The sequence below is a fragment of the Nipponia nippon genome, unplaced genomic scaffold, assembly GCF_047370975.1.
Source record: "Nipponia nippon isolate SJK-2023a ecotype South Korea unplaced genomic scaffold, ASM4737097v1 scaffold_1, whole genome shotgun sequence".
Taxonomy (NCBI): domain Eukaryota; kingdom Metazoa; phylum Chordata; class Aves; order Pelecaniformes; family Threskiornithidae; genus Nipponia; species Nipponia nippon.
Window position 1 is genome coordinate 99158968 of NW_028262290.1, and position 26376 is coordinate 99185343.

General features: G+C 47.2%; 4 protein-coding genes across 13 annotated transcripts in view; 1 reads left to right on the forward strand and 3 right to left on the reverse strand.

Annotated features, from left to right (window-relative positions):
• Positions 1-2462, forward strand: part of RANBP9 (RAN binding protein 9) — a 43037-nt gene extending 40575 nt beyond the window's left edge. For 2 of the 3 annotated variants that reach the window (XM_087764418.1, XM_087764411.1), the window contains exons 12-14: positions 132-283; positions 970-1081; positions 1478-2462. In XM_087764418.1, coding sequence (XP_087620544.1) covers positions 132-283; positions 970-1081; positions 1478-1608 — 395 coding nt within the window. In that variant the 3' untranslated portion in view covers positions 1609-2462. Of the gene's footprint in view, positions 1-131; positions 284-969; positions 1082-1477 lie in introns of those variants that run through there. The other variant, XM_087764427.1, reaches the window with a different exon arrangement.
• A 424-nt stretch (positions 2463-2886) lies between these two features.
• Positions 2887-6920, reverse strand: NOL7 (nucleolar protein 7). Its single transcript, XM_087764489.1, has 8 exons — positions 6685-6920; positions 6533-6593; positions 6405-6463; positions 6164-6195; positions 5008-5095; positions 4221-4342; positions 4063-4140; positions 2887-3306 (listed from the first exon to the last, which is right to left on the reverse strand). Exons 1-8 carry the CDS (start codon positions 6840-6842, stop codon positions 3239-3241), a joined length of 666 nt encoding a protein of 221 aa, XP_087620615.1. The 5' UTR covers positions 6843-6920; the 3' UTR covers positions 2887-3238.
• A 211-nt stretch (positions 6921-7131) lies between these two features.
• Positions 7132-16891, reverse strand: SIRT5 (sirtuin 5). 5 transcript variants are annotated; one of them, XM_087764475.1, is made up of 11 exons: positions 16363-16891; positions 16065-16203; positions 15730-15914; positions 15495-15633; positions 12840-12973; positions 11073-11298; positions 10429-10516; positions 9424-9477; positions 8379-8502; positions 7429-7544; positions 7132-7274 (listed from the first exon to the last, which is right to left on the reverse strand). In XM_087764475.1, the coding sequence occupies exons 4-11, from the start codon at positions 15613-15615 to the stop codon at positions 7199-7201; spliced, it is 939 nt and encodes a 312-aa protein (XP_087620601.1). In that variant the 5' UTR covers positions 15616-15633; positions 15730-15914; positions 16065-16203; positions 16363-16891; the 3' UTR covers positions 7132-7198. The 5 variants fall into 5 exon arrangements, with proteins under 5 accessions (XP_087620601.1, XP_087620592.1, XP_087620583.1 ...); XM_087764466.1 differs by lacking the exon at positions 15730-15914 and having other exon boundaries at positions 16363-16890; XM_087764457.1 differs by lacking the exons at positions 15730-15914; positions 16065-16203 and having other exon boundaries at positions 16363-16890.
• Positions 16892-19517: 2626 nt separating this feature from the next.
• Positions 19518-26376, reverse strand: part of KIF13A (kinesin family member 13A) — a 119197-nt gene continuing 112338 nt past the window's right edge. For all 4 annotated transcript variants that reach the window (XM_087764395.1, XM_087764380.1, XM_087764373.1 and 1 more), the window contains 2 exons: positions 21401-22496; positions 19518-20512 (listed from right to left, as the gene is read on the reverse strand). In XM_087764395.1, the coding sequence (XP_087620521.1) occupies positions 20226-20512; positions 21401-22496 (1383 nt within the window). In that variant the 3' untranslated portion in view covers positions 19518-20225. The remainder of the gene's footprint in view (positions 20513-21400; positions 22497-26376) is intronic.

Consider the following 26376-nt stretch of genomic DNA (forward strand, 5'->3'; position numbering starts at 1 on the left):
TCGCTGGCCCGACGTGCTTTCTCTCTGAGAAGGCAGGTGTCTCTTGAGTGAAATCAGTGCAGATTCTCTAGATCCCTAGGTTGTGATTGTCGGCTCTATTAGCGGTGATGATGACGATATCATTTTTGCAGAAGTAGATTCAAGTCAGTTAAGACGTCAGCTATGTGGTGGCAGCCAAGCGGCTATCGAAAGAATGATCCATTTTGGAAGAGAATTGCAAGCAATGAGTGAGCAACTAAGAAGAGAATGTGGCAAAAACACAGCGAATAAGAAAATGCTCAAGGTATGTTTGATCTTGAAATTGTGGGGTTAAGGTGAATAACTGTGCTGCCCAGCAGAAACTGCATTGCAATACCGTTCCGCTTCAACTTTGCAATTTTTTTTTTGTCTGAGAGCAGTATTCTCGCCAGCTGTGGTGTAGCACTGTCTCCTGTCTTGTCTGTGTAGCACATTCACAGGGAAGATAATTCCATACTGTAATACAATTGAAACCAGAGATGAATTTAGCACTTCCCTCTCTCTCATTTCTGACCATGTAGGTTGGCCTCTTGAATCAAAGTGCTGTTTTCAGCTCTAGTGCTAGATGAACTGCAAGAAAGAGGATTGATACAGATGCCTAAAATGTGCTTTCTTTAGTACTCTCTGTGTTAATTAGTTTACCTTGATTTGAGACTGCTCTGGAGAATTCCCCTGCCAGAGACTGACTGCGTGCAGTTGTCAGTCTGTTTTCTCTTTCCCCATCGCTTATTAAAATACTGCTGACTTTTGTCTTTCTGTTGGGAAAAAGCACTGCTTGCTCAAAATGGAACAAGTCCTGCTACAATTTCTTTTTATCCTTTCGTATTGATGAAGGACACTGAGAATCACCTTTGTGATTCTGAATCAAAAGGGGGGAAGAAAATAGTCCTTGTTTTCACTAGTAGAGTGACAGTAGAGCTGCGAGATGCAATAAAAATCATCTTTCCACAGGATGCATTCAGTTTACTTGCCTATTCGGATCCCTGGAGCAGCCCTGTTGGAAATCAGCTTGACCCGATACAAAGAGAACCCGTGTGCTCTGTACTTAATAGTGCAATACTAGGTGAGTTTTCACGCGTGGCACGGCGTGCCGTTCCTTCCTGCTCGCCACCCGTCGTTTGCTGGGCTTAGTCCTGGGCCGGCTGAGCGACGAACAAAGTACAACAGTGTTACGGTACGCTCGTTTAGTAAGAGAGAGGGGTAGTTTGGGGGACGTATTAATGTAACAGACGTAATCGTCGTCGTTCAAAGTGAAAATGGGCCTGTTCAATAATGGTGCTGTGCAGGGAGTTTAAAAATGTCACTTGGTTGCTCCTGCTCTTGTCTTGCTGTAAGAGCAAACTTTGCAAGCAAACACAGAATTTTGAAACGAATGATTTAATCGAGCTTAAAATTGACGTTTTCAGTGCCATACTGGGCAAGGAATCAGGTATTTTAACTGCCACTGTGATTCTTTCAGAGACTCACAATCTGCCAAAGCAACCGCCGCTTGCCCTAGCAATGGGACAGGCGTCACAGTGTCTAGGCTTGATGGCTCGATCAGGAATCGGATCCTGCGCGTTCGCCACGGTGGAAGACTACCTACACTAGCTATGCATTTGGAGATCTGAAAGGTGTTGTGGCGTATTCAACACGGAAAGTAGACCAGCTCTGCTGACTGGAATTTGGAATTTTAATTACGTACTAAGGACAAGTCTGTCGCTTTATGTTGCTTCCTAGTTTACAGCATGATGCAAATGATTTCTAACTTAGTGTTAGGAGAAAATTTCCATCTTTAAACCTCTTAGACAACTAAGAGTTGAAAATATCACTGATAACGTCAGACATCCAAATTGACAAGTACCAATCCTTTAAACGATTGTCCAAAACAAACCAAAAATCCCGCTACCTTGTGGCGGGACGGGAGAACAGAAAACATGGCTGTATTAGCATGTGGGTGATGTAAGCGTCAAGCAGAATGACTTGCCAACCTCCACCCCCGTTGTTACATAGTTCAATCAGTGTAATTTGCGAAATGCATAAACACCTGATGGTTTGGATATATAGTGTTGATGGGAAGAAATGATATTTTTTAATGTGTACTGTAAAACTTGAATTACTCAGGAGCTGAGTGAATATGTTCGTTGCTACTTACAATCCCAACCTGTTGATCTTAGTAGGTTTTTTTGTTTTAACATGGTCTTTTCAACTTTGTTTCCTTGTTTAACTACGGACAGCTTCTGTTGTGTAGACTCACCAGTTTAACTGTTGTATTATAACAGTATTACATGTCAACACAGTGTGGTTATGACCTATTTATATAAAAACCAAATATTTAGTCAATTTACAGTCTTAATTTAATCTTTGTACACCTTGCATTTTTAAAAGTGCTTAAATAGTACTATATTGCAATAAAATGTAGTGATATCATAATTAACCAGCCATTAAAAACTTACTTCTACATACATGGTAGCATGGGCTTGTATGCTACGTTTTCTTGGTTCTAGAGCGCTGTCCTGGAACAGCGGTTCTCGGGCAGACCCGTGAATTGAGAAGGATGGCTCGCTGGTGGAACCGGGGATGCCGCTTCCCTGCATCAGAGCACTGCAGCGGCTGGGCTGTCAAAGGCTTACTGTGCTGTTGCCATGAAGCAAGCCCTGCTAGCAGGGCAAAGCCAAGGCACTGCAGCAAGCTTAGTACTCCCTGAAGATGGGAGGAAAAAAACCTTACTCCTTGAAAGTAATCATCAGTCTGGACAGTAGTGTCCCTGCTGCGGGAACTGACTTCATGGTTCTGGTATTAGGATACAGCCTTTCTTTAGAAATGCAAGTAACTGAGAAAGCAGGAATCGTGGATTGTTGTAAGAAACGCAGCAGCCAGAACAGCAAGTACAACCTCGTTCCTCTTTATTCTCTGCAAAGGAGCTGCCTCATGGAGTAGCACCCAGCTCCACAGGCCTGGTCGCAACACCAGCTACCAGCTGTTGTCAGCCCGTACTAAGGATGCACAGTCACTGCCCTGGCCCAGCTGCTTCTTGCGTTCCCTGACCGCTGCTGAAAGGGGGAGGGAAGAGAACAGGGAGGTCAGTTCGGGCACGGCTTTGTGAAGGTCAGTGCCGTCTGCTGGCTGGAGCCGAAAGCAGAACAGTGCTGGAGAAGTGGGGAAAAACCACGCTTGTTGTCTTGAGACTAACTGTCAGTAAAGTCCTTAATAGCATCTTCTGAAAAAGCTGTCTTCGTACTCAATTTTTAATCTGTGTTGAAAGCCAGCGTTTTTTAAACCTTGCTGCTTTTTGCTTTTTTTCTTGCCCTTAAAAAGAAAAAAAAAAAAAGCTGTTAGTTACCATTTCCTTAGCCCATCTACTGGAGAAGCAGCAATCCATTGATAACTGCAGCATTGCAGAACAGAACTGACTGGAAAGTTGATAAACTCCCGATCATCGTTCACATACAACAGCTGGCTTCCACTGGCCGGGGGTACTGACTTGCGCCAGTCTCCGTCAGAAGGTACAGCAGCGCTTTCACCGCTGAAAAGCGGACCGCCTGCTGAGGATCAGTGACTGCTGCCGCTAGCGCCGGTGAGCCTCACGCACTGCACTTGTGTGGCAGAGCGTGGCTCTAACCACCACTGGCGTGTGCGAGTCTGGCCCCATTCGTTTCTGTAATGTCATTTTTTATGAGGAGAAACAGGCGCGATTTCCCTCTGCTCACACAGAAGCTCGGGGATCTTGGCATCCCTGCTTTAAGTTTTACACGTATCTGAAATTACTTCCAACAGCTCAGGGTTTGTAGGCTGAAACAACAATTAGTATTTATTTCAAGCAGCAAACACGGCTCTAGGCCCAGATGCTGCTTCTTAATGTACCAGAAATGAGGTCATTTTTTCAAGTTCTGTCTCATACACCCACTCAGGCTCTAGCGCCCTGCTGCCCTTCCCTTACTGTCAGGTTCTTTGAGTAAGAAGAGAGCAAGATACAGCCGTCTGTAACACGGTAAAGCTTCTTTTTTTTTTAAAGTGTACCTTAAACCACATAATGTAGTACTTACTTGGACTTTTTATACTCACCCCAAGATTTGTCCACAAACTGAACTGCAGCTTTTTTGACTGGGTTCTTCTTATTTTCAAGGGAAAAAAATTCATTTGCTGAAATGGAGACGAGTGTTAATTACTAAGCATAACAGAGACAAATATAGATGCAGACACACCTCAGGAAAACTGCTTACCCTGTGCCCGGTTGGTGTCTGGTCCGTAGAGATGAGTGTTTAAAAAGTCTTTGGCAGCGTCTTGGTGGAGGCCTGTTAAACTCTGATCTTTTAAGCACACAGCTGTATACTTTCCTTTTGACCTAATTAAATCAAGAGATGTAAATCCCTGTAGCACAGTTACAGAACAACAGACACGCTAGTCGGTGCTTTGCTACTTGAGCACAACAGCGGCCGGCGCTGGTTTCTGATGCTCAGCCAAACTTTGCAGCAGTATTTAAAAAAAAAAAAAAAAAAAAAAAAGGGACTAAGACTGTCAACTTGTCAACATGTGCCTTTATGTGGTCTGAGTAGTTCCTTGGGAGTCCAGAGGATGGTGCAATTCCTCTATAGGGACATCCGTGACAAAGAAACAAGGGCGGGGGGGGGGACGGGGGGGACGGGACACAGACAAAAATGCAGGAATTCGGTGCTCAACAAGCAGACCTGTAGCAGCACATAACAGAATGTCTACTGCTGGGCTTATGACTGCTCAGTTACCTCATAGCAGTTGTTATATATACATAACATATAACATTTATATTGTAGAGCTTTATATATGTGTGTGTATATATATATTTTACAAGTATGCTGTATCAGAAGCATATTAAAGGCGCTTTTAGCACATAAATACGCTTTCAATCAGAGGAAGAGCGGGAGAGCATCAAGTGTAGAAGAGAGTACAGCCCTACACAGGGCCGGGACAGCCGCTGTGATGCCCCCCCAAGCAGGCAGGGGGACAGACACCCTGGACCTCCTCCCAGCGCACCTGGCACCCTTTCTTCCCTTGTCTTTCTTCACCAGCCTTTGGACCTGGCCTTGCCTCTGCTTCTCAGCCCCACCTCCGCAGGGTTTACCTAAAGTAAATTTAATAGAAAACAGAAAAAATTTCCCCAACTTTTATGAATCAAGAGGTGTAAGTGAAAGGGGAATGAAACAACAATTAGGCTGTGAAAAATAACATGTCTTTAGTTAACTCCAACAGGCATTTTTCAGCAGCTCTGACTAGTAAGAGCTAGAAGGTGTTGCCCTCGCAGAAGGGCTGTGAGCGGGAGGGGAAGAAGCACGCCCCAGGGGAGCCACCTGAAGCACTGCTGGCCAGCCTTCCCCTTCCTTGGCATCAACAACACAAAATGGGATTCATCGCGGGACAAAAATTCAATGCAACGCAACAGCTACGAGTAACATGCAAAGGGGAGTCCAGCCTCGGCGCGATTCAGTAAGTACTATGGAGGCTGAGTAGCCAGAGCATCATCCCGAGCTCATCTCTTGTTTGTGCCAACAGCTTCTTTTACAGCAATAACAAAAGGAAGAAAAAGTAGCATTACACCATCCAGCTGTATAATTATGTGAGGTATGGATGAGAGAACTGTTTGAAAAAAAAAAAGGAATTTTTTTTTTAAAGTACTCCAAAGTACAGATGAAGAGGGCTAGAAAACAGGAGTCACGAATACTCTAGACTCCTGATTTTCTAGTTCAGAATTTGAAAAGCCGTTACCTAATTTTTTTACAGATGCTATTAAATCATAGTATGATACGTAAAGTATCAAGGCAATTAGCAACTCTATCCAGGAATAACCTTTACAACTTAAACAAACGCTAAATTTTAATCTCCCTCTGGTAACCCTTGCTTTTTCTCTTATAACACCTGCCCATTATTTCCTTCAACACCTCGGGCTATTTTAATGGAAACCATTCTACAGCAAACAGCTTTTGTAAAAGGCGCAAGAATCAGATTAAGTGCAACTTTAGATTTTTCCTCAGGTGTTTTTCCTCCACAACAGACCACCTGTCCCGTCTGTTCAAGTTTCAGGCTTTCACAAGGTCTCCGTACCGGGGCGCTACCCCACCGCAGCTCCAGCACAGAGCTGAAACCCCGAGGTAGGAGGAAGAGCACGGCGCCGGCACGAGGCGCCGTAGGGTACCTGGGTCATCTGCGGCAGCCTCCCCCTCGGGCCTGCGGAGTCAGAAGGCGACAGGTTACTCTCCCGCTTCACGCTCCCTTCGTTTACCCAAAGCCGCCACCGCTCCCGTTCCGCCCCCCTCCCCGCCTTCCCAACGCCGGGACCCGAAGGGGCCGCACCAGGGGCGGGAGGGGCTCGCCGCCGGCCGGCAGCGCTCACCGAGACCCCCCGCCCGCCCGCCCGCCCGCCCTCGCCCCCTCACCCTGCGGGCGGCGCGGCGGCCAGCTCCTGCAGCACGGCCTCGGGCAGCAGCTTCCGTTTCTGCGGGGGAGAGGGGGGTTAGCGGGGCGGCGGGGCGGGCGGGCAGGGGAGCGGGGGTGGCCGCCGTACCTTCTGCTCCGTGAACAGCTCCTGCCGCCGCCGCCGCTTCTCCTTCAGCAGCTCCCGGTGCCTGCGGGGAGGCGGGAGGCGCCGTCAGCGCGGCCTCGGGGCGGGGAAAGGGCTCGCGCGCGGGTGGCCGTTGGGCCGTTGAGCGTCCGTACCTGCGGGCCGCCTCCCCCACGAGCTTCCGTTCGGTCTCGGCCGCCTCCCTCGCCACGCCGAAGGACACCTCCTCCGGGGCCTCGTCCTCCGAGGAGGGCGGGCTGAGGAGCGCGGCGGGCGGACCGCGCTTGCCCGCCGCCTTCTGCCGCCGCGCCATCGCCCCCCACGCCGCGCGCCTGACCCCCGCCCCGGAAGCGCTCCCTGCCCGTCGCGCCCGGCCGCGCGCCCCGCCCCCTCCCGCCCAACGGCTCGGAACCGCCCTCCCGCCGCGCGTGCGCAGACAGACGACGCCCGGAGAGCGGCGGCGTGAGGTGGCGGCGGCGGCGGCGGCGACGACCGGGCCCAACCGCCCGGCCTGGGCCCCCGCCGCCCCGTTTATTGCCGTGGGGAGCAGGGGGGGGACAGCCCGGCGAGACCCGCCGCCTCCTCTCGCCCACCCCCTCCCCAGCCCCCGCCGTGCCCCCCCCCCCGCCTCCCGGCCGCGGCGCTTCCCCGCCGGCCGCTCCGAGGTGCTCAGGAGATGATTTCCGTCTGGTGGCGGGCCAGCGCCGGCGGCAGAGTGGTCCCGCAGGGGCCCGGGAAGTGAAACCTGGAAGGAAGCAGCCGGGTGAAGGGGCGGGCAATTTCTTAAGCATTAGGGAAAAAACTCGATCACGTTTGTTTAAAAATTTTCTAAGCATTTTAGCAGTTCAATGAAGATGGAGGGGACTAAAGGTTGCTAGTTTAAAACGGAGCAGCTTTACCTGAATCTGTTTGTAGCAGGAGTAGCTTCCATGTTAAATTCTGCAACCGGCACTCCTCTGGCGGATACCTGAGGGGCAAACATAGCGGCAGGATACACCACGGAGGAGGTCCCGACCTGCAGGGACAGGGCGAAAGAATCACGAGTGTAGCAGGCCAGTAGTTAAACAGACAAAACCAAACCAACCCACAAGGTAAGGACCCTTCCCACAACACCGGATCTGCAAAACCACTGAAGCATGGAAGATGCCTACAGAAAGGAAACCAAATCAATGTCTATATTTAGTGACACTGCATATGTAGCTATTTAACATGGCTTAAGAGCTAGCAATTGTTTCTCTGAGGCAACCCAGAGAAACCTGTTTGGGGCTTGTAACTAGATGAACAAAAAAATCCCAGAAACCAAACGGCAGACTTTGTTTTCAGGAAAAAAAACACAAGATGCCCCTTCTGTTACTTGAGATCATTATTTTCTGAAGGGTACACAAGATTCTGAGCAACTGTTTTGGTCAGCAGTCTGGAACCTACATGGCACATCAACAACCTCACAAAAAAAGCAGCACATGGTAACAGCTAGCTACATTCTTACACCATTCTGTAATTTTTTTTTTTAAACTGGGCATCAAAATAATCCTGGTTTTCACTGTTTGAGAAATTCAAATATTAGAGAACCTCTAACACTTGAACCTCTAACAGCTGTGTACAATGCAGACTGCAGATGCCAGCTGAGCAAGGTGCACACATGCCGAACTTGTTAACTTCTGAGGAGTATGCGTAAATTTTCAAACTTCACGGTCTTTTAATGTTTTACACTTGACACTGGAGAGTCCCTCGGGGGCTTTTAGCTGCCTCGGGGAAGTGCAGATGCATCTCCTTTACCCAGGAGGTGCAACCTCTTTAGCGCGGCGCTTCCCTGCCGGTTAAGAGGCCAGGTGACAGAAGCCTCACTCACTACCAAGCAGAGGTCGCATATCTCAAGCTCCTTCTCAACCTCCGTGAGAATGTCAGGATCCAGCGTTTCACCAAACCACACAACGTGGGGGCGGAGGAGCCCGTTGCAGCCGTCCTCCTCACACCTGTTTAAAAATCACAAAGGGACAGCGTCAGGCTGCTGACGCGGACGTTTCAAGCTGCAGAACGGCAAAGCAGTTTTCATTCTCATTTGGACGTGTCTTACCTGCCCTCGCTCCTTCTCCCTCCTCCTCCACAGCCCTCCCCACACCCTCCTCTACCACGTGCTGGACGGAAGGCAGCTGAGGCCGCGCTACGCGCGCGTGGGGAGCACGCACGTGCTGCCTGGTCACACAGAACGGGTTGCTGAGCGGTTGTTCAACTCGGATACTTAATCCCCTTACTCTGCTCCTGAAATGCATGAAGCTGAGAAACATAATATGTGCTACAGACCTCGGCCTCCACCAGCTTTAACAAACTGGCCAAGAGGTTTTTAAGGAGAAAGTGAAGGGAAAGACAGAAGCATCGCCTCAGCCTCTTTTCCTTAGGAACCAGAGGAAAAATACAGCGGCTTCTTGCACCTGCAACTTGCTAAGGCAAAGCTTCCGCCATTATAAAAAGCACCGTGGCACATTTAATGTCTGCAAGGGACTATGCAGCGGCTGTAGCCCAGCACGGTATTCCAGACTGACTAACAGTAGGTAGCACCTGCAAAGTAACAACATGTTTACCGTGTAGCGCTTTTAGTTTCTTACTAAAATTCTCCTCCACTTATTACAACCCCCATGAATTTAGGCATGTTTCAGCTGGGTGCTCAAGTACGCAAGCATGCGATCCCTCTAGCAGCATGGTACTTCTAGTACACGCTCCTCTTGTCTGCTGCCCCCCGTAACTTCAGACTCAGTTCTCTGGGGCAGAGCCCCACGCCTTTTTCTCCTGTAGAATGTCTCTGTGTCCTTCCAAAATTCCATGAACAGTAATGTAAGCCTTTGAGACGCGCAAAGTATGAAGAGGCAACAGCAAAAGCCAAAGCAGTCCATACGTACTGAGGAAGGTCTTCAACTGGAATCGTGGCGTCTTCTGTTTCGGGATCTGGAGCCCTGGAATTACAAAATTGAAATACATATTCAACCGTACAAAGTGCACTTTATATATTAATAAAAACTCAGTATTCTCTAAAGCGCACTCTCCAATCAAGGAATCTTTGCAACTTCAGCCAACTTCAACCTCTACTACAACCCTGAAATACCACACACAGGGCAGGCAGGCGTTTGTCCAGAATTATCCCAGAGTTAAACAGCTGTAATAAGCTGGTCAAAGTCGGCCAAAGGCACAACACGTATTTCTGTAGCTATCTAAAGATCTGGTGAAACGCAAAGGGAAAAAACCCTAAAAATCTGTGAGCATATGCCTGTGTCGTCAACCTCCCCCCTTATTTTTAATGGTGAAAGAAAGAGAATGGCTAGAAAAAGGAGACCGAAGGCGGCTTCTGCAGCTTTTTAAGTTGCAGAAATCCTGGGAAGTGACGTTTCCCTCCTGACTGTTTCACGCATCTGCATTTTGAGACCTGTAATGATGAGAATCTTATTGATGAGCTGAAGGACAAAAGCTACTAGACGCTCAAGAGATGCAGAGGAGGACAATCCATGTATCGAGTGACGGCAGTCCAATTTAAGGAATAAGCATCCAATTTAATAAAAAAACCTGGAAGGTGAGGAGGATGGGAGTAAACACGCATTCTCAAAGAGTACAACTAGTTGATGTCCGATATGAGAGTTTCAGGCCATCTGGAATTGTTCTAATTAAAACATATAGGATGTTGTGCTAACTTAGAGGTTAACAGTTATTCATTCACAGACTTACGGTATCACGGGCTCTCACTGAAGTTACCGAACAGTATACTCACGTTTCAAAACAGTTGTGTAAAATTTAAGCATTAATACTACTAAAGGAAAATGGGGTGGTTGGCCAAAACTCCTGGACGCTCCTAAAATGGCTCCTTTTCTATTGAAAGTAGGGAATACAGAGAGTTTACGAGGCAGATGTATTACCCTTTCCCGGCCAATGCGGGGCATATTGGACTCTTGTAATTCGCCGCCACGTTTCCACAGTTGGTGCATCGAGTTTTAAATAAACTACCTGAAAACACACAAAGAGAAAACATCAGGGATCAAGCGATAGCTCTGAGGCACGGCTGCACAAAAAAAAGGTTGCGTTCATCCCAGACGGCCTTTATTTGACTTTGAAGACTACACCTTGTGAGTAACTTACTACACGAACGTAACGGCCAAGTGTTGAAACCCGGCAGCATTGTGAACGAGATGCTATTTACAACAGCACGTACACACGCTTTTGTTCAGCGACCCAAGGTGACCAGCGTCATAGTTAAGCACAGACTGGGCCCAGCAAAGGCAGACGCAGCCCTTTCAGCCGAAAGGCCGCCGTGAACAACAGCGACAGTCCCTCTGAGCGGTGATTTGTCACCTTGTTCTACCTCACCACATGAGTAATACACAGCCTCGTAGTAGTATTTCAGAGGAAAATCATTATTTAAACTATCACTGAGGGAGATGACTCCTGCTTGTTACTTCTCCCCTTCAATCAGAAACATTTCTTTTCTCCCAGTACTTATCCTGCTCTCTCTTCTCCCCCGCAGGTTCGCTGGCCTGTAGCAGACAGGTAAGCTGATTCTTACCGTGAATTTCTAAGAGGTGCTTTGTGCCTGCCTTTCTGTGTAGTTCATCAATGTTCTGAGTGATGACCACAACGCTCCTTCCTTGCTTGCTCAGTCGCCTTTCGCACTCCGCAATGGCGATATGTGCAGGGTTTGGATGTTTACTCAACATCACTTCCCGGCGGTAATGGTAAAATTCCCATACGCGAGAAGGGTTTCGCGCAAAAGCCTCTGGCGTAGCCAGCTCCTGGAAAAGACGTAACGATTCATTCTACCAACGAAAGGGCAAGAAAATCCCCTCCCCAGATGAAGCCTCCTAGCACACTGCCATTTCCACTGCTACCAGCGTAACGCGATAATAAAAAGCAGATCATTTATAACCAGATGCAGTTTGGCAAGAATATAGGTCAATAGCCCTTACGAGGATGACACGTCAAAGTATCTTGTTAAATGAGGAAATAACTGATATCCATAGCGCGGTACATGGTTTTACATAGTGCGCTCAGACCTTATTCTATGCTGCCTTACCGAACTATTGGGAGTTTAGCACAGCATAAAGGAAGATGAGCTATTTCAATGCACACGGTTTTTGGCATTCAAAACTCTCTTTTCCGCAGCAGCCATAAAACTCAGCATCGTGTGGATCTACTTCCTTTGCTAGCAATTTCTTTTCTGCTGTAAGTGTAACACAAGCCAAGTTACAGCCATTGTCGAAACCAAAGTCTAATGCCTTGTCTTTTATGTACTGGTAAAATCTAAGCTCTGCTTTTCACACTAACTTCAATTTTGCCTTATCTTTTTTTTTGTAAAACGAGGAGTAGCTCAGTCTAATGCTTGAATGCACAATTCTACTGGTATAAAAACGCTGAATGCAAGCTTTCTGATGCAGAAGGACCAGGCATTTATACACACGCATGCGTTATTTGAATCGATAGTCACTGAAAGGAAAAAATGCATCTTTAGATTCAAACCATCTTGAAAAACTCATCTCTCTGAGCCCTTTTTAACTTCATCACATCTTTCACGAATGCTGTCATTAAAAACCATAAAGAAAGCAAACGTGATTGCAGCGTTTGGGGTGGCAGTTACTGACAGCATAACGGCTGCTTGAAACATCCGCAGCACCACGCAGGATCAGACGCGCGAGGCACCTATACACCTCGCACGTTTGGGTGGGGGCCGCTGCGCCACTCCACCCCGCAGTGGCTGCTTCCACCTCCTCTCCCACCCCAGCGGCTCCCAACGCTGGCAAGATCACACCGGCGAGAGAGACAGAGCTTGTGGGAGAGTGAAAGACTGTGGGGAACCCTGCCCCCAAACAAAAAAAAAATCCTAAAACATTTTTAAAGAGTGTTATGAGAAACCAAGATTAAAAGAAAACAACTTGTTGGTATCACTGATTCTGTCCTTTGTTATTTTGGTAAAAGGTTCTTAAGAGAGTTTAAAACGGGAAAGGCCCCACGAGGTAGGAAAACAGTGAGGGTGTCAAAAGAGGAGCAAAGAGCTGAGCTGCAAGGCAGCAAGAAAACAAGGACGGTAGGAAGACCCAGAGCTGTCTGCAAAAACATCGTTTTTTCCCAAACAACCGATAAACCAAACAACAGAAAAGAATTTGCAGCTGCACAGAGCACCCCCCAGGGCACGAGGGAGAGCTGCAGACACGGCTGTCGGCAGAGCCCCCACCGTACCGCCACGGGAGCGCGTCCACCCTGCGGTACCCAGCTGCTTCTGACTCTGCACGCTCACCTGCCCGGCGGACTGAGCAGCACCGGTGCCGCCAGCACGTACCTGGGCTTGCCACTTCCTCCAGAAACCTCCAGCCCCTCGGAAGGTAGGAACTCCGCTCTCCGCGCTAACACCGGCTCCTGTGATGATGGCTATATGCTTCGCTTTGGCAAACACTTCTCGGAAGTCAGCCATGCCTACGCGCAGGAAGGAAAAACAAACGGCTGTTCGAACACTTATACTTTTACAGAAGAGGCCATACAGACAGCGCTGGCAAACAATCCAGCAACGGCTTCCACACGCACCTCCCGTGACTTCAGCTTCAGAACACTAACTTGTTTCTGAGTTTCTGTATACTGGAATTTGAAGGCCAATTCCTGGAGATCCTCAGAAAAGCATATGAGCGAGCCCAGTGGGGCAACATGGATTAAACTATGAATATACTCAATATTTGAAAGACAGAGCCTTAAACTAAAACCCCACACTAGATGCTACCATGATAACAGCTGCTGCCACCAGCACCGCCCAGGAACAGTTTGCTTCCTAATTGTAAGGCAAGATCCTGAGATGGAAAAAAAAATTACATTTAGGTACATAGTATCACCTTCAAAATTAAGGTAATTTGGGAAAATGCATTTCCTTCTGAGGCGTCTTGCCCATTTTCCAGGTTTGCAACTGTATGTTCTGGTTTTGAATGTATATTCCCTCCATTTTTCCCTGCATGGTAAAGTAACTTGGGACAAAGATTGGAAATTTCCTTTGCATTTTTCTAAAAACAAGATTAAAAAGGAACAGGTTAGCTACAGAGAGACAAAAAAAAAAGATCTCTTCCAGTTTACCTCAGATATTAATTTTAAAGCAACATATTTTAGAATCACAGAATGGCTGAGGCGGGAAGGGACCTCTGGAGATCGTCTAGTCCAACCCCCCGCTCAGGCAGGGTCAGCCAGCGCAGACTGTCCAGGACTGTGTCCAGTCAGGTGGCTTCTGAGTATCTCCAAGGATGGAGACTCCACCACCTCTCTCTGCACAACCCATTCCAGAGTTCGACCACCCTCACAGTAAAAAAAGTGTTGTCTTGTGTTCAGATGGAATCTCAGGTGTTTTAATTTGTGTCCGTTGCCTCGTGTCCTGTCCCTGGGCACCACTGAGAAGAGTCTGCCTTGTCTTCATTCCCTCCCATCAGGTATTGTTATGCACTGACAAGATGCCCCCGAGCCTGGTCTCCTCCTCCTCCTCAGTCCCAGCTCTCCCAGCCTCTCCTCCTATGTCAGGTGCTCCAAACCTTTCATCATCTTTGTAGCCCTGCACCAGACTCACTTCAGTAATTCCGTATCTCTCTCGTACTGGGGAGCCCAGCGCTGGACCCAGCACTCCAGGTGTGGCCTCCCCAGGGCTGAGCAGAGGGGAAGGACCACCTCCCTCCACCTGCTGGAGATGCTCTGCCTACTGCAGCCCAGGACACCCATTAGCCTTCATTGCCAGAAGGGCTCATCGCTGGCTCATGGTCAACTTGGTGTCCACCAGGACCCTCAGGGCCTTTCCAGCAGGTTGGCCCCAGCCTGTCCTGGTGCCTGGGGCTATACCTCCCCAGGGGCAGGACTTGGCATTTCCATTTGCTGAACTTCATGAGGTTCCTCTCGGCCTGTGTCCCCAGCCTGCCGAGGTCCCTCTGGATGGCAGCACGACCCTCTGGTGTATCAGCCACTCCTCCCAGCTTCGTATCATCTGAAAACTTGCTGAGCACATGCTCTGCCCCATCATCCAGGTCGTTAATGAAGGTGTTGGATAGTATCAGCCCCAGTATTGACTCCTACAGTACACCACTAGTGACTGGCCACCAGCTGGACTTGGAGCTGCTGATCACAACCCTAATCTTCGCAATTCACCATGTGGTGCTGGTTTTTTTTGTTTTTTTTTTTTTAAACCAAAGGCCGCGAAGTTTTTATAAGGAGAGAGAGTTACTGGAGAAGTCCCCAGACCCACAGCACGAGCGCCATAGAACTGGGCAGAGAACACTACGATTCCGATGCCCCATCAGCTGTTGTCAACCAAACCTGACAAAGCCCGTGACCGTGTCAAGATGAGGCCAAAAGTCCCCCTAGCCCAGCCTCCGGTCTCTGACAGCAGCCAAACACTGGTGCTCCAGGGGGCGGAAAAAGCAAGCGCACCTTGGCTGCCCAACTGTTAGGGATTTTACTGTTACACCTGCGGAGTTCTGTGCGTGGTTTTCTAATTAAAACACATCCTCAAATTAAAAAAACAAAACAAGAAAAAACCCCAACAAACAAAACGAGGGTATTTACTACTACTAGACTCAACAAAGCTCCTGGAGTTACCCAATACCCCGCTCCCGAGTTGTTACAAATGCTCGAGGCCCTCCATAATTCCTGTGCAAAGAAATGAGTGACTTTTATTGCCCATTAGGATTACGAAAAGGGAATGCAATTAATTAGCACGCATTTATGTGCATGAATTATAAATACTAAAACCAAATTACCAGGCAACCACACTAACTGCAACTATACAAGGGTTTTTGGAACTATCCACAGAAGATAAATTTTAGCAGCTGGGAAAAAAAAAAGAAATCAACTTCACGCTCTTCTAAACATTTTGCGTTAAACTATCGATTCCATCTGTTACACGAAACCTTCTAGAACTTCAAATCGAGCTTAAGCACCTGTCCGGGGTACGAAAGGAGAGAGAGAGATGTCTTACTTGAACTAGGTCGAGCCATTTCCAAGCAAAACTTCTGTTTCTTTGAAGAAGCAGCCTTCAGTCCACAGTACGCTTGGGAAACCAACCTTCTAGCGGTAAATTGAAGGAGACTCATCAGCATCACTCGGAAACGCGTTACCTGAGAAGAAACAAATGAAACGCAAGCGGCCCGTTTAGGGAGCGTATTTCTGCAAGCTCCCTGTAAGGAACTGCCCATAACGAGCCAGGTACAAACATTATTCACGGTTTTCTCCTGTTCATCGCTCAGCCAAATAGTTTTACGTTTTGGAGGTATTCGCCGCCACGGTGTTTCTGTTTTACGAGACGATAAATCGTTCCACGCGATCTGGCAGGGCTGCTGCGTCTCCCTTTTGACGATAAACGCTACGGCAGCACCTTCAATTCCGCCCCCTCCCCGTGCTGCAAAACACAGACGTCTCGAATCTGAGACCCCCGAAAGAGGGTGACCGCTTTTGCCTGGCATTGCTTCCAGTTAAGAATCGAAGAGCTTCCTTCTGCTCAGAGACCGCCGAGCCCTCAAAATACGTTCCCTAACGCACGAAAACGCACCGTCGCGGATTTTGTCTGATATTTAACTCCCACGACGCTCGTTCAGCGTTGCAAAAGCAACTCCCGCGATACGACTGGTCCCGTTTTAAGAAGGGGAGAGCGACCCGACGGCCGGGCAAAGGTACGTGCGGCTGCCCGCCTGCAGAAGGGCGAAGGGGAACCGGGCGGGAGGACGGAGCCGAGCCGAGGGGGAGGCGGCGGCGGCCGCCTCCCCCTCGGCTCGGCTCCGTCCTCCCGCCCGTCCGGTTCCCAGGCCCCCGGGGAGTCCTGGGGTCCGCTCCCCGCCGGGGGTACTTACCTCAGCGGCGGGGACCGGCGACGGGCCGCTGGCTTTGCGGCGCTGAGGCCGAGGCGTGCGGCTCCGCACGTCCCGCCCCGGGCTTGCGGCGGGGCCGGGCCTTCGCTCCGCTCCGCCCCGGCCTGGCCTCGCCTTTCGCCGTTCACGGGTCGCAGAACCCCCGCCCGGCACCGGGGGTGCGAGCAGAGGCAGGAGGGGATGGATGGAGGCCGAGGTCAGCCACGACGCTGCACTTCGACGTCTGACGTCATTAAATTAAATTACGCCCAAGTAGTTCTGAAAAGCTGGATGCTTTTCCAGTGTCGCAGTTTACACGTTCACCTTCAAAACTCCTGTATGCTGCTATGCTAACACGGCTTGCACATTCATAGCATTAAACCTCCCCAGCTCCCAGTTTTTATAAGGAAAGCTGGTTTTAGCTTGTTTTTCTGCAGAAACATCCAGCCTCTTCCTCTCCACCCTTCCCCATCAACTTTAAATCTCTTTAGTCCTTTTCAGTCAAGCCGAGATTTCACTTTTTTTTTTTTTTTTCCCCCTTTCAATTCTGCCAATTCCCAGCTAAACAGGTGAAGAGGTCCCCAAAACGCGTACCCCAAGATGGGAAAGGCTGAAAGGCAAGTCCCACGACGCTGCAGAAGCGCTCTTTGAAGTCCACCACCTGCTGACCAGCCCACGCAGTCAGGGAGCAGCTTCTGCCTTGCACCCGGTCCCCAAGCGCAGGGCACAGGACAGGCAACACCATGGCCGGGCGGGAGAACACCCAGCAGCGGCCGCTCCCGGGAGCCTGCAGCCCACGTTTCACTCGTTACACTGCTTCGTGGCACTTCTGGTTACTGACATCACCACGGCATGTAATGATCTGCCTCTAGTTGCAAACATGAAGGAAGCCTTTTGCGGCAGAAGGCTGGAGGCAGCGCGCAGTACTGATTAAACCCTGTGCTTTTGCTCGCCGGGCTCTAACAGCCGTTCTCTGAGCGCGCTGGCTGCATCTCCATAAAGGCATGTACGCTTGAAAAAACAACACATGATAAATGCAGAAAACAAGATAAAGGCCGGCATGATCTCATTCGACACCGTAACTGTCCCGACGGTCAACATCAGAAAAACCTGGACTGGGGAAGCCGCCGAGATGACAGGTTTGTTCTGGTGGCTCAGACAAATGAGGGATGGGATTGGCTCTGCCCTACATTATTCAGTGTTAGGACCAGGGTTGGTTTGGTTTTTTAAATCAAGGTCTTAGTATGGATTGTACACCCTGCTTATTAGGCAGTGTATTTTACATGCCGGTTAAGGTAATATTTAGGAAAAAAAAAAAGGCAATTTGCAGTTGGACTATCACCACAACGTTATTCCACTGATTACAAAGTTCAAGACAGCAAACTACTAGTCTAATATTACTAATAAAAGAACTGCTTCTGTGTTTCTGTACCAGAGTTTGAGGAGCAAATCAACTACAATGCTTGCCTTTCCACATTGCCTCATCACACTCGTTAGATATGCTCTTCCTCACTTTACATTAACCCAGGGCAGGGCACATTAACATGCGAGGTTTGCAAAAGTACAGGTCTTTCAATAACAACAGAAGTCACGACAGCACAGGTTATGTGAAATGCGTGCAGCACAGAGCTGGGTTGGCTTGTACAGGTTTGGCACGTATAGATTGCACACCCCAAGAAGCAAAATTATTCCGGTGTTTCTTAAGCCATCAGGCATTCTGTATTCTCAAAGGTCCGAAGCCATGATGAGCCTAGTTCGGCTGATGCTAACCTGGTGCAAATACTGCATCTTTGCCGTAAGAAAATGGCCACATTAGCTTTCAAAATTGTTTGTAGCGGCCTCGGACAAATATGTTTACACAAACATGTGCACGCACACACACACGTATGAGTGTGTATTCTCTAAAAAGCATTATAAAAAGATTAAAGTGGCATCTAAAATTAACCTGAAGACCACGGTGTTGGGTGCAGGTACCTGGCAGTGTTCTAGGATCATCTGTGCCTGATAACACACCTGTGCAGAAAGCGTGTGTTCTGTTATGGTGATTTCCTCCAGCAGCAGTATCCTTAATGCAGCGAGAGCAACTCTAGCTGGACACCAGAAGTGTGACGTGCTCTGCAGAGACACCCATTCCGCCAAAATCAATTAACATGCAAGAAACCTGCCTCAGCGGGGCCAAAAGCTGTGTCAAGGGCGAGTACCCTGAACTGCGCACCCCCCAGCACGTCACCCTCCCAGCTGCCAACTGTGCTGTACTCAGCTGAGGCATCCACATATTTAGCAATGAGCCTGTCTTGTCTGCCTTCCAGGAACGCGTCCCCTCTCCCCTTGACCCACGTAACGCCCCTCTCTGGCAGGAGATCCCCGGCTCCGCTCCCCCCCCCTGCAGGGAGGGGAAAGCAGCAGGTGAGGAATGTGTATCCGCAGGGGCTGCTCTTCTCTTAACGCTGCAGGAACCGGCCAGTGTTAAAACGGACTAATACCATCCAGTCTTCCACTCCAATCGTATTCCCCTTCAGCATTTTTACAAAGTACTTTGCACCGTCAGCTAGAAACAGCTTACTACTTGACCGTGAAACCTAATCGTACCAAATACAAGCAAAACATTTTTTTTTTTTAAATCCCAAGTAAACAGTCTGTATTCTAACACACAGTAGGTCTGTACCAATTAAATACAGTATGGCAGTATATAAATTACAGTTCTTTACAGTAAATAGTAAAATACAAGAGTCCGCTTACTGTACACAACAATCAAAGAAAGAACAGCAGCTTTTCAGTAAGGTCCCAGGTATCTCAATCAAAACTTACTACGAAACAAAGAAGAACAGATACAGCAGGCCATTCACTTCACTCATTTTTTACCGTGTTACTTTACAAATATCCAGAACGCTTGTACAGGCATCTACAGTATCTACATGTGGAACAACCTTCTTAGGAATTTATGAGCACCAGACACAAATCCCTCCATCATTCCCATTATTAAAATAAACTTTACAGATTAAAATTACTTTAGCAGGTTCTATTTCATCTTGATAATAACCAGCAAGTAACAAGTGCAAAGTTTGCAGTCATGATCCATTTACTGCTTCTTTGTTTCCCCATTCCCCCCCCCACACACCCAAAAAACCAACACCCCCCACCCCCCCAAAACCCCCAAATGTCGTCCTCTCGCACCCCTGCAGTAATACCGGTTCTGCAGTCAAACTGCCCGGCTGGCTTATGTTACCAGATGAAATGCCAGACGTATAGCTTCAGGCATTGTTAGTCATTTCAATCCAATGCCAAGTCAGCACAGTGGCAGGCCTCTAGGAAGACAAAAAATACGAAGCAGTTGGGTATTTCAGTGTGCTTAAACACGGAGCATAAGGCTGCATGGTGCCCAGTGACTGAAGGAAACATGGCACCAAGTTATCAGTTAAAACATTTACAATAGAAAGATATAAACAGCAAATGTGTCGGCCTAAAACAAGTTCTTTGGTAATTAAGAACAGCAAACTGTAGCTTTTTTTTTTCCAAATACGGATTTACATCCTGGTTTTTCCACAATAAAATATTTTTTGTTAAAATATATCTCCCATGTTGTTGCGTAACAAACAGTCCAGTACCTCAGTTATCTACAGATCAGCTTTAACTGTATTTTAGTGTGCAGCCGTATCTGCCCGCTGGCAGACAAACTATAGATACACATTCATATATATATATATATATATATAATATATATATAATTTATAAAAAATTAGAGAATTAAGTCAAGGACTCTAGAGAATACACATTCCGTATGGACAGATTAAAATGTACAATAGCTTCAAAAATCCATAAAGTTCTCTACGCAGTGATGCGTGTAGTAAGTGCAAAAATACTGCAGTTTAGTTAATCCAAGATTTCCTGTTTTCCTGTTTCCTAGAAAAAGCAGAAGCCGCTGCATCTCCTGAATGGCAGAGGACTTCTCCTCCTGTTTTAGGAGAGGATGATGAGCCTTGAAGCACAGAACTTTTCCGTTTCTCTGAAGTGGAAGATGCCTGAGACCGTGAAGTGCTACTCCATCTCCTTGCGGAAGCTGGCGCTTTGCTGAGGCGCCCGGGACGAACAAAGACACCGTGGCGTGGTTTGCACTGGAAGTACTCTCTGCCTTTTACAGTTCCATCATGCTTCCCTTCAATGAAAATAAATGCACGGAATTAATTGTTGGTACTTTCATTAGCACATGCAATTCTAGTGTCGACGTGGAAGTATCTTTGGCTATCTGTCTGATAGCCAAGATTGTTAATGCTGACTGATGAAGCCAGATGCATACCCTACCCTAGGGAGAACAAAACCTGGACAGGAGGGCTTGAACTGTGATCAAAAGGATGATTTCCCACAATATTACTTTGTTAACTAACAGTTTAAAAAGTCAAAAGATTTGTTCATTTTACAAAATAAACTATCTTCGAAACCAACAGCTTACAAAGCTTAGAACTTAGCTGCCAGAGAAACTTCTAGTATCAGTGTTAATATCTATTAAACTACTAAAAACATAATCTTCTTAAAAGATCTGAAGCATTTCTGTAGGAGTCTCTTAACACTTGCAGAGCATTGACTTTTTCTGACCCCACCGAACTGAAGTTAAAGAAAACCTGTGCTCTATAATTAAGCTTTCCCCAGTGGGAAAAACAAAATCTCTGACAGCTGCAGACAGCAAACCTATTTGACAAGTGACATCCATTGTTAGTACTGCCCACAAACATGCACGTTCACTTAAAAAAAATCTGCCAATTTTAGGCTTTGCTTGTTTTTCTGATCTATGAAAACAGATGGGTACCAACAGGAACTACCACAACATGCAAAAGCATTATTCTGCACAAAGCAAGAAGAACAGGGCGTTAAGACAGTTAAAAATTCATCAGAGCATCCCTGTAAACGGAAAGCCTAGAAGGGGGTGTATCATACCAAGCTTACATGAAATTGGAGGGACTTCCCGAGACTGAACAGCGTGTGATTGTAATGCAACTTTACAAGCAGATCATGCTAGCTGCAGAGATAACCCAGAGCACAGCCTTACCCAGCTGAACATTTAGTTCAACTCCAACCCAGATTCCAGCTGAAAAATCCACTGCTCCGACGTATCTCACCGTGCCCGTCTTATTACTTCCAACACAGACTTGTTCACCCACGGCCACCCAGCCAGGCAACACGTGAGCTTGATCTGCAGAAGCACCTTCTTCACAGTCGGAACCATCCAAGTGGTCCTTCCCCATAAAATCGTCTACGGAAGTATCGGGATAAGTCTCACGGTCTGAAGTCTCTTTTACCAGTACAGAACACAAAGGGCTTTCCACAGCGCCTGCCAGCTGGTCGCCCGCTGCTGCTGCAGAGCTCAGCTGGCCCACGCGCGTGCTCTGCTCCTGGTCAGTGCCTCGGGGTAACTCTGAGGCGCTCGCTCCGTTAGAGGACACAAGGGAAGAGGACTGCAGAGCTGTCGAGTGGTCAAAGTCCTTTCCATCTTCGACGCCCATGAACTCCGTAAAGGAGTGATCTTCCAGAATGTCCGTCGTGTGCTCAACCGTTGCTTCGTGCGCTGAAAATTCAATTGTACGACAGGTATTTTTGCCGTCCAAGGAACCTAGAGCTGAAAATGATCCAGCTCTGGGTAACTGCTGAGAGTCTCTGTCAGTGGCATCGAGGGACAGTGGTACTTGTTCCGTTAAGGCACTGTTTTCTTTCAGTGGTAACTTTTCTCTGGCTAACTCCTTTTCTGACTCTCGACATTCCTTGTTCAAAGATGATCTTAACTCATGTGCAAGAGATGATCCTGAGGGATCATTAGAGTCCAGCTCCTTCGTGTGACTGGCTAGCTGGTCTGTGCTATCACTACAGGGAACAAGCATGTCAGACAGAGTAGCGTTAGAGGCACTGTGGGAAAAGTAGCCACTAGTGATACTGCTAGTGGTGGGGCTGCGGGATACCTCTTTCTCAAGAACACGTGAACTCATGAAGTCTGATTTACAAGAAAACCATTCCCTGTTCTCCAGGCTAGCATTGTAAACACTGAAGTCAGCAAACTCCTCCGGTACGTAAGGCCGGACATTTTGAAAATTTTGTGGACTTATCAGCTTCTTATTAATGGCCTCCAACTCACTGTCTTCCTCCTCCGAGTCCTGCAAAAGAAGAGAGAGTCGCATGGCATTAGGAACCTACAACAGTAAAGTTTTCAAAGTTAACTAACCTTCCTTGATTTTTTCCTTTCTGAACGTGGAGAAATATATACCTTTAATATTCTTTAATTGAAGAATGGAAGACACCTCTGAAAAGAGCTGCTGGGAACATATCCTGTCTACACCGAGCTATTCAATTTTTAGAAAATAACGATAAATTCTAAATACTTCAGAAAATCTGTAGCAGTAGTTTGGCCTAAGAAAGCTCACAACACGAAAAAGTCGTCTGTCTACGTATTTTCATCATACTCAGTTTTTTAAAGCCATGTATTATAAACCATTTTGCCCCATGATTTAGACTAATTAAACCTATTGAAGGTATTCTATAGAGCTAATTGACCACTTATAACAAGATAAGCATAAACACAAATGGAAGAGGCCTTACAGGGTCTGCACTGCAATACTGGTTATTAAAAACTATCCCGCACAATGGGATTTTCTATTAATCTGACACCAGTGAGGCTAAATAATTTTGCTTACCCCTAGCTATCGCACCTGAACACGTTCATGATGTTTGAAAATAAAGGCAAAAGTATCAAATATTACAGTGAATCTTCAAGGAAGCATTTGTATGCATACATGTACACATTTGCAGGGGAGTAAGTGACGCTAATCAACCTGGCAGAATCTGGGGGTACCTCCAGGAATTACCCTTTGATAACGAGTGCTGGTGCACTGTGATCAGCCCACAAACGTGGCTTTCACAGAGCCCACCTGAAGCTGAGGACTTCAGTCTGTCACGATGCATCTGAGAAAAACCCCAGCAATGTGGTTGGGCTGCTCCCCAACATAAAATACTGCAGGCAGGACTCCACATGGATGCTTTTTTAAGTACTTCATTTTTCACATATGTATTTATTTATACATATATATGCATATGTAAGCATATGTGTATATATACACATGTATATCTATGTGTACACACATATATACGTATATATTAAAAACGGTTAGTTTACAGAAAATTCCTACTAGAAAGAATAATATTTTCAGAAAAATGAAAACTGCTGAAGTACTTAAAAGTTCAGAGGAACTCAAGCACCTATTGTTTCTCAATTCCTTTATCTGCATCATGGATTTCAATTACCGATCAAGGCAGAACCTGTGTGATATCTAAAGTAGTTCGATGCTTTCAGACACCTGCCACGACCCACCGATGGAAAAGGAAAAGCACAATACTTAACCAGATGACCAATGCACTGAGAACCAATACATCGAGTCTAAGACCAACATCCTCTTGGAAAGGTTTCCTATACTTCATAATAGCCAAGACTGCTCAAATAACTTTGTACAACAAAGCTTCAAATACACGGACAGCAAACAGGATTGTTCAAGTTTGCACGTGTCAGAATAATCACAGAATGGCTGAGGCGGGAAGGGACCTCTGGAGATCGTCTAGTCCAACCCCCCGCTCAGGCAGGGTCAGCCAGCGCAGACTGTCCAGGACCGTGTCCAGTCAGGTGGCTTCTGAGTATCTCCAAGGATGGAGACTCCACCACCTCTCTCTGCACAACCCATTCCAGAGTTCAACCACCCTCACAGTAAAAAAAGTGTTGTCTTGTGTTCAGATGGAATCTCAGGTGTTTTGTGTCCGTTGCCTCGTGTCCTGTCCCTGGGCACCACTGAGAAGAGTCTGCCTTGTCTTCATTCCCTCCCATCAGGTATTGTTATGCACTGACAAGATGCCCCCGAGCCTGGTCTCCTCCTCCTCCTCAGTCCCAGCTCTCCCAGCCTCTCCTCCTATGTCAGGTGTTCCAAACCTTTCATCATCTTTGTAGCCCTGCACCAGACTCTCTCCAGTATGTCCATATCTCTCTTGTACTGGGGAGCCCAGAGCCACAGTGCTCCAGATACGGCCTCACTAGTGGTGAGTAGAGAGCAAGGATCACCTCCTTCAACCTGCTGGTGATGGCCAGTATACTGTCGGTCTTCTCTGCCGCAAGGGCGCACTGCTGGCTCACGGCCAGCTTGTCCATGAGGACCCCAAGGTACTTCTAGGCAAAGCTGCTCTCCAGGCGGTCAGCCCCCAACACGTACTGTTGGGCCTGCTGTTATTCCTCCCCAGATGCAAGACTTGCATTTCTTCTTGCTGAACTTCATGAGATTTCTCCCTGTCTGGTTCTCCAACTTGTTGAGGTCCCTCCGAATAGTAGCACAACCCTCTGGTGTATCAGCCGCTTCTCCCAGTCTTGTATCATCTGCAAACTTGCTGGGGGTGCGCTCTGTCCAGTCACCCAGGCCATTAATGAAGGTGTTGAACAGTACCAGCCCCAGTATTGAGCCCTGAGTACACCGCTTGTTACCGGCCTCCAACAGTTCTTTGCACCTCTGATCACAGCCCTCTGGGCCCAGTTGTTCAGCCAGTTTTTAATCCAGTTCACTGCCCACTTATCTAACCTGTACTTTGTTAGCCCATCTATGATGATGTTACAGGAGATAGTGTCAAAAGCCTTACTAAAGTCAAGGTAAACAACATCCTCTGCCCTCTCCTCCTCCACCATGCTAGTCACCTTATTGCAGAAGGCAACTGAGGTTGGTCAAGCGTGATTTCCCCTTTGGAAATCCATGCTGACTACTCCCAGTCACCTTCTTGTCCTTCATGGGTTTGGAAATGCTTTCTAGGAGGATTTTCTCCATCACCTTCCCACAGACAGAAGTGAGGCTGACCAGTCTGGAGTTAGCTGAACCCTTCTTCTTCGTCCTTCTTGAAGACAGGAGTGATGTTTGCTCTCTTTCAGTCTTCACGTACCTCTTCCAATTGCTATGACATTCAAAGATAATTGAGAGTGGCCTTACAATACCATCAGCCAGCTCCCTCAGCACTCGTGGGTATGTTTACTTAAACAACCATGCAGTTTAAGTGCTCCCCAACCTGGTGGTCCTCTACTAAGGGTAAGTCATCTTTGTTCCACACTTTTGTGTCTCAGAGGCTTGGGATTCCTGAAGGCTAGTTTTATAGATAAAGACTGAAGTAAAGAAGGCATTGAGTACGTTGGCCTTCTCCAAGTCCCTTGGGCCCAGTTCCCCTGCCCCATTCAGCAGTGCAATTACCTAAAGCATCCTCATAGGCACATATTAGGAAACACATGCTTACGTGACAAGACCTTTCTCCTAACCTGGAGGTGGTTTTTTTCCCCAGTTTTTGTTTGTTTGCTTTTTTAAAAAAAGATCTGGAAAGATGTTCTAAATTACTTCACTCTTCTTTTATCCTGCATTTTTTTAAGTGATCATTACTCGCTATCGCCCTTATCTATAACAAGGTCTCATTTTCATTCCTACCATGTTCAAGCTCATAGCAGACGTAATTCAATCATATTACCCAAGCAGAATGGCCTCTTAAGCTGAATCAAGATTTCCAATAATATTAAATTTTTGTTGGCAGAGCAATCAGTATCTGAAGAAGATGCCTCTACTTGCCTATCTGACAAATCCAACCAGATTTCAGATTATTAATATTTGCTCAAGTAAAGGCTTGGCATTCTTTGCTTACTAGTTTCTACAGCTCTGCTTCAGAGTTATTTCTCATACGGAATGTGGATGAAGGCTTTATTTTACAGTTATTTATTTCTCTGCAGACGAGTGATAGCGCTATGAAATGTCACACAAGACTATTGAAAATTATTTTTATTATTGAAAATCTTGTTCTTTACATCTGAAATCTACAGGCAGTCCCTTTAAAAGTCAAGGAAAAAATTCCTATCCACTTTATTGAGACTATGAATACCCTTCCGAGCACTAAAGCATTATGTAAAGTGTCTTTTTTGCATATTGGAGTATACTTGTTGCTCATCTCCGAAGGACCTTTTCTCAATTTTCTGCTTAC